Below are 12,459 nucleotides of genomic sequence, written 5' to 3'. Positions count from 1 at the left end.
GAAGAGCCAGTGAGTGGACCGGCTCTTCGTAATTCCTCTCCGGACAAGGAGAGGACTTGAGATCGCTCTCAAGTGCTCCAGACAGTTGCTCCTTGCAAGGAGGCCACAAGACAGCGGTCTCCAGGGGATTTAGAGCTCTGGGAGACAAGGGAATAGCCATCTTGCTCAACCCATCGTCAGCACCTTTAAGGACACTGGGTTTGCATACTTTCTACTCTAATCATCTCTGGAAATTGTTTGTTAACTGCTTTTCAGCTATTAGGAATTTTGGATCAACAGGTTTTACAGCACTGGGTGAGTTTCTTTCAATCCTTAGCGAAAAAAGTTTTAAATACAAGATTAAGGACTTAATTTAAAAACAAAATAAATAAAAAGCAAAAGACTGATTAGAACTTTGATTTTGGAAAGTTACAAATCGACGAAGGGTCCAGATAAATTTGAAATAAGATTTTGGAATTAATTATAAGAATCCTTCCTGTGAGAAAATGCTTTTGTTTTGAATTCCTTAAAAAAACATGATAGGATGAGACTTTGAAAGTTGGACACTAGAGGGAAGATTACAATTAAAGGAGAAGAGCACTTACATTTGACTTAATACAGAATGAAGCAAAATATTTTAACATTGGACATATTGAAGGAACAATGCACCCAGAAGTTAATTTTAAGGGTGTCTGCCTCTTAAACATCTATAGATTGTGTTTAAAAGGTGTTATGGAAGAGAAACAAGTTTTACCTGACAAGATTGAGACTGATCTGAAAGTGGATTTAAAAATGACAGGCTACAAGCATGATATGGAAAAAAGGAGCTACACTGGACATATAAAAGAAACCGGCTGATGTTTTAATAATTAAAAGGGATGTACAAATAACAAACCAAGAGAGTGACCTGGATAATTTTACTATATTGGATTTACAAAAGAGGGTTGTTAAAGCTTTGAAGAATCTTGTGAGAAGAGACAAAGAAAACATGAAAAGAAATCAAGTTCTAGGACATTATTTGAAGGGACTAAAGATCAAGACTGTTGAAAGTAAAAGGAAGGAATATAAAGTTGGTTTATGTGACCAAGGTTAAAATACATATGTCGTTATCTCTGGTAACCCTTAATGGACTTTTGCTGATCAGGACTGAAACAATGAGGTTTTTAAGGATTTATTTATAGATAAGAGATGGGATATGGGAAGAAGAGATCATTTATTTTAAGAGAAGGTGATATGTTACTAACATTGTTTATACTTGTTGTGATGAAGGGGGAAGTCATTTCTTTGTATATTTCTTTTTTCTTTATCCTTATTTTTTCTTTCTTTTCTATTCCTATTTCTCTATTTTTTTTCTTTTCTGCACCTTCTATTTTTTTTATCCTTTTACCTTTTTTAGTTTCTATTAGTTTTTATCTTTGCAATTGTAATTTTTAATAAAATTACAATTAAAAAAAAAGAAAGCCATGTCAGAAATTGACTTTTGCTTTGGTATGATTTTTGTAGAGGGATCATGGGCCCCCGATCTATTTTATGTAGCATTCTGTAACCCCCATGATCTTTCTCAGGGGCCTTAGATTTTACACAGTAAGCCAATTCTAAATGCAGAGTTTTCAGAAGAAGCAAGAAACATAAAGTTGGCATCAAACCACAAGCAGAGACAGACACAAGTAACAAGCCTGTGCAGATAGAAAGAGATTACTTGTGCAGATGGAAAGAAAGAGTTTTGAAAGAAGGCCAAAGGTTGCTCCATGTATGGAGAAGATGGATTGGGAACCAATGAGAAGAATAAGGAGACCTACATTTTAAAAGCCCAGGCACTTTTTCTCCCTCTAGAAGGAAAATGTCACTTAGCTTCCTAGAACAAAACACCCCAATAATTCCTGCTTTCCTTAGCATCCCTCCTCCACCTCAAGCTGACTCTGAGAGATCAGTGAAGTACAACAAATGGTGATAACAATGTCAGAATGTAGAAGACACTCCACCTTTGAAACACCTTCAGAGAAATTTCCTCATGCCCTACTTTCCTCTTTTCTTTCCTGTAATGATTGCCCTAGCCCCAAATACTCAGACTCACAAGAGGATGCTAAATGAAATCTGATTTATTAGAGTACTAAAGACAAATACAGAGAAAGCTGAGAATGAGCAAAAGCGCGCCAAATACAAACTTAAACCCTTGCTTCAAACGTATCCCGCCTCCCTCGTAACAGCCCCGCCCGGCACAGGTGCCAGCAATCGTCAGAGTTGCTAGCCTGGGAAAGTAACCTTGAGCGCAGTAGATAACACAAATACATTCCAAAGCAAAGCCAAAATATAATCGTTCCCATCCTCCCTAGACAAATGAAACACGCATCCAATTAATGACATGCGAAACGTTACGATGCATCAAATACATTGAAACGGCGCACATGACATACCGCCCTCCTAAAATACCCCTAGGGACCTGGTTTCGAGGGATAAGCGGAGTGGAAACGGGCCACCAGAACCGGGGAAGCCACATCTGGTGCAGCGACCCACTCAGGATGAGGGAAATGCTTCCAACGAACTAAATATTGCAAAGTATTGCGAAGGCGTCTAGAGTCCAAAATTTCTTTAACTTCAAAGTGTTGCTGACCATCAATCATGATGGGGGTGGGAGGTGGAGGTTGCCGATGCCAACGATCAGAAGGAATAGTCGGTTTGAGTAAGCTGCAATGAAAAACAGGGTGTAAGCGTTTAAGGTTATGAGGCAAGTCAAGTTTAAAAGTCACAGGGTTAATTTGAGCGACAATTGGGAAAGGACCCACAAATTTAGGCGCCAGTTTCTTTGAAGGTTGTGCAGACTTGATAAACTTGGTAGAAAGGTATACCGAGTCCCCAACTTGGAACGCAGGTTGTGGGGCTCGCTTCCGATCAGCATACAGTTTATAATCTGCCTGTGCATCAGCCAATGCCTTTTGAATCATTGGCCAAGAGTCAGCCAGTTGTGTTGACCAATCATCTGTAGTGACTGCACCTGCAGGAGGTTGTGGGAGATCAGTGATAGGTACAAAGTCTTTACCCTGAGCCACCCGAAACGGGGTTTGCCCAGTGCTTTGATGCACCGCATTGTTGTAAGCCACTTCAGCAAATGGTAGGAGGTCTACCCAATTGTCCTGCTGATAATTCACAAAAGCGCGAAGGTACTGCTCTAGAGTAGAGTTAACCGCCTCAGTGGCCCCGTCCGTCTGAGGATGCCAAGCCGTGGATAGGGCTTGCTTCGTGCCTAACAGCTTGAGAAACGCCCGCCAAAACTGCGAGGTAAATTGTGTACCTCTGTCTGAAATCAAGCGGGAGGGACATCCGTGTAGCCTGTACACGTGTACAAGGAATAGGCGGGCCAATTGACGCGCTGACGGAATGGACACGCAAGGGATAAAGTGAGCTTGTTTGGAGAAATAATCCTTGACCACCCAAATGACCGTTTTGCGTTGGCTGGGTGGTAGCTCTACAATAAAATCCATGGAGATTTCTTCCCAAGGGGAAGAGGGGGCTGCTACCGGCTGCAGCAGCCCTTGGGGCTTGCCCACCTTGCGCTTGGACATTGCACAGACAGTGCAGGAAGCAATGTAGTCTCTGACATCTTTACGTAATGTGGGCCACCAGAATTGCCTCCGAACGAGGTGCAAGGTTTTTACAAACCCGAAGTGACCTGCGAGTTTGTCATCGTGTGAACGTGTTAACACATCTTTTCGGAGGTTTGCAGGAACGTAAAGGCGGTCGGATTTCCAAGCGAAGCCTCTGTCAAAAGTAACATTGTCTTTATTCGCAAGCAACCAAGTATCCGTTTTTAGTTCTTTTAAAAACTTTTGTTGCAACTGGGAGGGAATTGACAAAGTGCTTGGCTGAGCCGCGCTTGTGGTGGGCGGTTGCTGCGCGCGCGTTTGGCTTCGCGTCACAGCTTGCATGCCCAATTGGGGCGCCGACCATAGGGTGCTTACCACATCTGGCGCCGCCCCGGAGTCTTGAGGTTGCCTTGACAAGGCATCAGCCAAGAAGTTCTTTTTCCCTGGAATAAATTTGAACTGAAAATTGAATCGATTGAAAAATTGAGCCCAACGAACCTGTTTAGGGCTCAGTTTTCGAGGGGTACTAAGTGCCTCCAAGTTTTTATGATCAGTCCATACCTCAAAGGGATGATTTGCCCCTTCCAACAGATGCCGCCAAGCTTCTAATGCAGCTTTTACTGCAAATGCCTCCTTTTCCCAAACATGCCAACGCCTCTCAGTCTCAGAGAACTTGCGGGATAGATAGGCACAGGGCTTGAGGCATCCTGCCTCGTCTTTTTGCATCAACAATGCGCCAATAGAATAATCGGAGGCATCTGCCTGTACAACAAAAGGCTTTGAGGGATCAGGGTGTTGTAAAATGGGCTCTTTGACGAAAGCTGCTTTCAGCCGCTCAAACGCCGTTTGACAAGCAGGCGTCCACCTCAACAGCGCTCCGGGATTCTTGACTCTCCTAGTATCTCCCACCCCTTTTGTTCGAAGCAGGTCCGTTAGGGGCAAGGCAATCTCAGCGAACCCCCTTATGAATAATCTGTAGTAGTTGCTGAACCCCAGGAAACTTTGAAGTTGCCTGCGGGTACGGGGACTCTCCCAGTCCATGATAGCCTGCACCTTGGCAGGGTCCATTTCTATACCTTTATCAGAAATCCTATACCCCAAGTAGTCAATTTGGGTCTGATGAAAGGCACATTTCGATAGCTTTGCATACAATTCAGCAGATCTGAGTTTACACAAGACTTTCTTTACCAGAGCTACATGCTCTTTCATGGTTTCCGTATAAATCAACACATCATCCAAATACACCAGTACACCTTTAAACAGATGTTCATGCAAAACTTCATTGATTAATTGCATAAATACCCCAGGGGCCCCAGCCAACCCAAACGGCAACACCTTATACTGGAAGGCTCCCAACGGGCAATTGAATGCAGTTTTCCACTCATCACCCTCCTTGATTCGTACACGATAGTAGGCTTCTCTTAAATCCAGTTTAGAGAAGATCTTGCCTTTGGCCAGATGTGACAACATGTCCTTTATCAATGGCAAGGGATATTTGTTGGAAATTGAGACGGCATTTAATCCGCGGAAATCCGTACAAAGTCTCAATGTCCCATCCTTTTTTGGGCGAAAAAGAACCGGCGCCCCCACGGGTGAATTCGCCGGCTCAATGAATCCGCGCGCCAAATTTTTGTCCACAAATTCCCTCAACAGAGTCAGTTCCTTTTGCGTCATGGAATAAATTTTTGGTTTAGGCAATTGAGTGTTGGGCAGCAGTTCTATGGCACAGTCCGTCTTTCGATGGGGGGGCAACTGGTCAGCTTCCTTTTCACCGAATACATCAGCAAACATCCTGTACTCGGCCGGCAAGCCTTCCAGAGGAGAGGCCGGGTAAGGCGGAGTCGCAGCTGCCGCAACCCCCACCATCTCCTCTGGGGCACCCTTCCCCTCTGCCGCTTGATAAAACCCATCCCTAAATGTGATGGTCCGGTAAACCCAGTTTATTTGGGGGTTTTGCTGCACCAACCATGGTACCCCCAACACCACCAATGGCCCCCCTACGGGAGCCACGACAAAAGACAACCCTTCCTGGTGACTGCCCAGTTGCAAGGCTACCCGCCCTGTAAAATGGGTGACCGGTTTGCCCCCTGCCATGGACCCATCCAATTGAGTAAATGCGATGGGTCTTTGTAGAGGGAAAGTGGGGAGCTCCAAAGCTGCCACCACGTCAGGGTGCATCAGACACCGGGAACACCCCGAATCAATCATGGCCCATACTTCCACCGTCTTGACTTGGGAACCCAATTTCAATTTCACCATGAGTATGCGGTAAGTGCCACTCACCGATGGAGGCTCGCGCCCGTCCTCTACCACCTGCCCAGCGGCGCCCTTTAGAGCAGGTGGCTGGCGTTTCCCGCCGGCTGCGGGATTTCGGTCTCCCCTTCAATTTCGTAGAACATCACATCGTCTCCCTCGGTCTCAGCCACCGCAGCTTTCTGTTTCCTCGGCAACGCAGGGGACTTCGCCGGCGGTTTTCCGGGCCGTTCCTCTACCTTTGCCTTCGGGCATGCTGCCACTCGATGCCCCTCCTTACCACATCTCAGACACAAGCCTTTTGCGTACCGCTTCTCCCGCTCCTCGTCCCAGGGTCGTTGTCCCGGTTTCCCCCCGGTGGTCGATGGGCGGCTGGGCTTCACCTCCCGCCCCGACTTGGCGGTCTTCCGCTGGGCAAAGATCTCTTGGGCATGTTCAGCCCTTCCTGCCAGCAGGATCCACTCATACAGCGTGTATGGGTCGTCCCTCCCCAGGGACCAGCGCAGCACCTCTGTATTCAAGCCATCTTTGAAGAGCTCGATAATGGTTGCTTGGGACCAGTCATCCACCTTCCCAGCTAGCGCTTTAAACTCCAAAGCATAATCGGCCACTGATCGGGACCCCTGCTTGAGTTCCTTCAGGGCTCGCTTTGCTCTCTCCTTTGCTAAGGGGTCCTCGAAGTGTTGCTTCAACGCCCAGAGGAACTCCTCGAGATTTTCCAGTTCAGGCGCTTCCGACTGGCACATCTGGACATACCAGTCTGCCGCCCTCCCCTTCAGTTTGGTGGCAATGGTGATGATTCTTGCCTTCTCCGATTGGAAAACCGCCCCCCATTCCTCCATATAGGCTTTCGCATTCGTCAGGAAGAACGAGAGTTTGGTCGGGTCCCCATCAAACTTGACAGGGAAGTCTCGCATGCCGCCTCCCGCCGGGCTGCGCCCCACCACCGGGGCTGCTGCGGCTGGTGCTTCCCTGACTCGGGGCGGCACGGGGCCCCGGGGCGATCGCCCGGGCGATGCTGCGATTTCCATCTGGACCGACTGGTCCCCTTCGCGCCTCCGCACCACCCGTCGCCGTTCCGGGGTCAGCCCCTGGGAAGAAGGGGTTGAATGCCTCTGGCTTGATTCTTCCCGGACCTCTGGCATCGAGGTTACATCCAAGCTCAGCTGTTTCAGGATAGCCTCCAACGAATCCATTTTCGACTCCAGCACTCGGATCCGATCCGGAGTGGGTGAGCCCTCCGTTGGCTGCACCGGCACCACGTTGGGGGATAAGGGGTATCTCTGCCTCCAGGATGGGCCCCCCGCTGCTGTGGCATCTCCTCGGGTCTCATCCCAGGTGAGCAGCTCGCCCGGAGAATTCACGGTGGTCTCCGGGGCCGTTTTCAGCCCCCCGGCTTCGCTCTTCGACCCGGAGCTCGCCTCCTCTCTGATGGCGGACAGCTCCCCACCTTGGGACGGTCGGCCGGACGGCCTCACGGTCGAGTCCGGTTCCCCTTCCTCCATCATCACGATGTCGGGTTCGGTCATCGCGGGCTCTCTCCCTCACAGGTTAGACGCTTGTCTTTCCTGGACAGGGGCCAGCGGAGTTAGGAACTGAGATTCTCAGCTTTATGTAATGATTGCCCTAGCCCCAAATACTCAGACTCACAAGAGGATGCTAAATGAAATCTGATTTATTAGAGTACTAAAGACAAATACAGAGAAAGCTGAGAATGAGCAAAAGCGCGCCAAATACAAACTTAAACCCTTGCTTCAAACGTATCCCGCCTCCCTCGTAACAGCCCCGCCCGGCACAGGTGCCAGCAATCGTCAGAGTTGCTAGCCTGGGAAAGTAACCTTGAGCGCAGTAGATAACACAAATACATTCCAAAGCAAAGCCAAAATATAATCGTTCCCATCCTCCCTAGACAAATGAAACACGCATCCAATTAATGACATGCGAAACGTTACGATGCATCAAATACATTGAAACGGCGCACATGACATTTCCCCTTTCCTTTCCTTAGATAAGGATGCTGACTTTTGTTACCATATAATCAAATTTTAGATGCTCAATTTTGTATCTATTTATAAAACATCAAGTTAAAAAAAAGCCCTAAAAAGCCAAACTTGGACTGATTCTTGAACTTCTTGAACAACAGCCTACTCAAGGAAGTAAAGAGGGTGTGACTCAAATATAGTAGCACATCTATTCTGAGAAGTGAGACATACAGGGTGAGCCAATCTGGCAAGGGTGATACTGCAATAACTTGGGGCCTTACTCGGTAGGGATATCCATACCTTACTACAGAGCCTCCCAAGCCAAATCTGACAGAGATATTACCTAAAAAATGTGTGAATCTTGATGTATCAGATACATCATACAAATAGCATGTGCTATGAGTCAGAACATCCTAGTGCATATCTTACTGCTGGGGAAGGGAGATGACACTTTCTTGGCTAGTGCATTAAAAACATTTTAGTTTTATAACAGCCAATTACTGTCTAACCTCAGTTTGGTTGGCTCCAAGACCTAAATACATCTTTCTAGTACTTTCTTTCTATTACATTTCTGTAGTTCTAGCCTGCAGAATTATAAAATATTTTCTCATTCTCATAAATTGTATTAAGTGTTCCCATACGATGGCCTGACTGATTACACTTGAGCTAACTAGTATCAAGATTAGTGACAACAATTCTATCACTAAAATTGCTGACATACTGGAAATCTCTTCAAACCAAATGAATTATCATTTCTTTCCACAAGGGAAAATGAAATGATTTCATACAGTATATAGAAAAATAGAGAAATTATGCACCTCACCTAGCATTTTTCAACTGATGATCCTCTGGTAACAATATCCTTATATGAAAGTCTCTGCCCTGGAAATACAGAATCAAATTAGGCATAATATTTTCAGATATACGTATTTAGCAAAACTTACATGCTTGAGAATGGCATGGGTTTTTAAGGTATGTTTTGACTAATGTTAACTTTTTACATTTTTTAAACTTGCATTTAAACTCTTCTATTTTAAACCCTATACAATAATAGAACTCTATTAACTAATATACCAAACATCATGGCACTAAGTTGTCAATACAAAGCAATAAGGACTATTTGCTCAACAACTTCATAGAGAAACATAGTAATAAATGGGCAGATAGCCAGACTTGGTACATACAGGTTATGATTATTTATACACACACACACACACATCTCATTTGTTAAAGGAAAGACATGATTGAAAAGAAAAAGAAGCTAGGAGCAGAACCAAGATTAAAATCCCTACTCAGCAATAAAGCTGATTGATGAACATACACCAACTGCTATCACATATACCAGTGTTTCTTAAAGTGTGATCCTCTCAGTTTATATACAGTGGCTTGCCCTGCTTGTGTTGGTGGGGGTATTGTTCTCTCCTTGGGCGTTCTTTGATTGGGCTGTTGTTTGCTGCTTGGTTGATTGCCTGAGTTAATAGTTCCTTGATTGGGGTGTACTGTGCTGTTTGATGGTTCATCTGGTGTTAATCCTAGTGTTGATTTTTGCATATCTGGGTGTTGATTGCTGGCAAGGGAGTGTACTGGTCTTTTGGCTTTTCTATTGTCTCTTTTGAATGGTATGTAAATGTTGTTTACCTCTATGTGTCTGTTGATGGCTGCTTGGTCTGAGTGCCAGGCTTCCAGGAATTCTCTGGTGTTTTTGGATTTGGCTTGGTTTAGGATGCTCACAGTTTCCCAGTTGAAACTATGGACAGACTCAACACTAGGATTAACACCAGATGAACCATCAAACAGCACAATACACCCTAATCAAGGAACTATTAACTCAGGCAATCAACCAAGCAGCAAACAACAGCCCAATCAAAGAACGCCCAAGGAGAGAACACCCCCACCAACACAAGCAGGGCAAGCCACGGTATATAAAACTGAGAGCAAGGCCCACTCCCTCTTTGCAATGAAGATGTTGCCTAGTCTGGCAATGAAACGTCTGCAGGAAAAAAACAAGGCTAAGAGAGCACCAAGGACTCCACAATGTTTTCTTCATTTATATACTATCCTATAGGTCACAATTCTTCTAAAGATATTAAGAAGTTTCAGTTAACACCCATTCAAGAAATCTTAGTGACCAATTAATTATCTCATTTAAGCATTCGTTTTTTTTTAATTCCAGCAGCTACTTGTATATCAAGAATAGCTTTCAGAATCTGAAGAAAAAGTTATGCTTAAATGTCATTAAACCTTATCCCATTACTTCTCATTCTCCTACAAGTTCCTCTCTCTCATGACTAATATAATTATATAATATTATAATTCTGTCCTATGTTTTCCTAAAGTTGTCATGTACATCTGTAAAACTTGTAGTTCCCACAAATGTACGTATACCTCTTCCTTGTGTATGGCTAGCCCCATTTCACCATATCAATATTTCTATAGAGAATCAGTATGAAAAACTACTTCATACCTCAGAAAATACAGTAGACAGCTTAGAACTATTTGTTCAACACCTGAAACTATTAATTAAACTATCCAGTCATGTGTTAATGTCACAGGTTATGGTACTTGGAAACAAACAAACAAAATATACAGAAAATATATCAAATCCTGCCATTTCAACTTTGTGTGGTCTCATAAAAACACACACACACAAATCAACTAAAATGGCATATTTTAATTACAATATTAATAGAGTGTATAGATTTTGCTCCATTATAATACATCATCAAGATACTCTATACCAAATATATTAACTAAAATATAACATGTCAAGGCCAGGAAAGGTTTGAATTTCTAATCATCTGATGAAATAATTGGCTACAAAAACTGATATAATTTCTAATGGAAAAACTATTCAACTAAATTCATGGTTTGTACTCATAGATAGGTGCCTATAGGAATTCAGCCTTCAATTAATCTTAAAGTCTTCGGCAAGTTTTCCAATAAGGATTGCTAGTGGCCAAATTTGGGAAACAAAGATGTCACAATTTCCCAGCATGGTTCATAAAGCTCTAATTTGGAAAGTATTAATGCCCAGTTTAGTGATAAGCAGAGAAGTACAATTAATGTATCCTATAACCTTTAGTTTCATAGTATGTTATAACTCTCACTTCTATTACATTTAAATAGCCTTTTTATGAAATAAAAAGCAGATGTAATTGTGACCTTTTGTAAAGGTCAAATAACTATAATTCAGTGTATCATTACTTTTTTAAAAAACTTCAAACCTGCCCAATACTGGAAAAAATAGAACCAGACATAGATGTAAATTCTAAATGGGCAATAGCTTTAATAAATATATGGGGAGAGGAGGGTAGTTCTTCCCTTTTTTCCAACTGTTCTTTGCAACCAACGAGTTACTTCTGTTACCTTGTTTTGAGGAGAGAAGCAGTGGAAAAGAAAGAATTATACAAGGAAGAAAATCAAAAGATATTTCTCTTTCAGATAATACATTTATCAGTTTGTTGTTTATTCGTTTAGTCGCTTCCGACTCTTCGTGACTTCATGGACCAGCCCACGCCAGAGCTTCCTGTCGGTCGTCAACATCCCCAGCTCCCCCAGGGACGAGTCCGTCACCTCTAGAATATCATCCATCCATCTTGCCCTTGGTCGGCCCCTCTTCCTTTTGCCTTCCACTCTCCAGAAAATCTTGACTTTACTACAGCTAGATGAACCAATCTCCACTTGAAGGCTATATTCCCAGCTTTTGAGAACTAAATCTATAGTTAAATATCAGGTTGGCTCCATCCATAAGCCTAAGCATAAGCAGCTGCAAAAGTTTTTCTCTAAATTAGTGAAGATGTAATGAGAAAACATGGTCTGTTACAACACCTCTGTTCAACCAAATTGCCAACATGGGAAGGTCAACCATGCTCCAATCCTGGCACCACCAAACTGATCTTTAGTTTATCCTCTGCTGACTCAGCAGATGGCAGCATCTAGCCAGCCTTGACTGGGCTCAGCCGCTAAGTATGGTTGGGCCTGGTTAGTACTTGGATGGGAATATCAGGGCTGTAGCATATGTCGGGAAGCAGGAAAAAACATTGTAGAAGAGAGCAACATCAAACTGCCTCTGTATTATTGCCACATTATACATGGGCAAGTCCCTGAAGTCATCTTAGGAGACTTTTTATCCTCTACTTCCTTTCCCAAGTGTACTCTGTTTCATTTTGTAAGCTACAAATGGAAGGTTTTTTTTAGAAAACAAGTGATGCAAATTCTTTTGAAAAGCAGAAGGAAAATACAGTAAAAGTAATCTGCACTCTTTTCTCCTATTCCTATGATAGGAAGTTATTTTTCCCTTGATGCTATCTATTGTTTCTAGCAGTTGTTTCCCTAGGACAGTGTTTCTCAACCTCAGCAACTTTAAGATGTGTGGACTTCAACTCCCAGAACACTGCTCTAGGATATATCCCATCACTCTGAACTGAGAGGCCTTAGTTATCCTGGCAGAAAATAAAGGGACTGCAGCCTACTTAATCTAGAGCAGGGTTCCTCAACCTTGGCAACTCTAAGCTGTGTGGACTTCAACTCCCAGAATTCCCCAGCCGGCAAAGCTTAGAGTTGCCAAGGTTGAGGAACCCTGCTCTAGAGGACAGAACTGGGAGGCTAGGCTAGCTTAAGGCTGGGAACCGTGCATGGGTTCTCCAGGGTTGAGTAACCCAAAA

At 43.9% G+C, this 12,459-nt stretch overlaps 1 protein-coding gene across 2 annotated transcripts in view; it reads right to left on the bottom strand.

Annotated features, from left to right (window-relative positions):
• FANCL (FA complementation group L) overlaps window positions 1–12,459 on the bottom strand; it is a 69,546-nt gene that overhangs the window by 56,296 nt on the left and 791 nt on the right. For both annotated transcript variants that reach the window (XM_063301224.1, XM_063301233.1), the window contains exon 2: window positions 8,619–8,677. In XM_063301224.1, coding sequence (XP_063157294.1) covers window positions 8,619–8,677 — 59 coding nt within the window. The remainder of the gene's footprint in view (window positions 1–8,618; window positions 8,678–12,459) is intronic.

Source organism: Candoia aspera, chromosome 1, assembly GCF_035149785.1.
Source record: "Candoia aspera isolate rCanAsp1 chromosome 1, rCanAsp1.hap2, whole genome shotgun sequence".
Taxonomy (NCBI): Eukaryota; Metazoa; Chordata; class Lepidosauria; order Squamata; family Boidae; genus Candoia; species Candoia aspera.
This window is presented reverse-complemented; position numbering and strand designations above follow the sequence as displayed.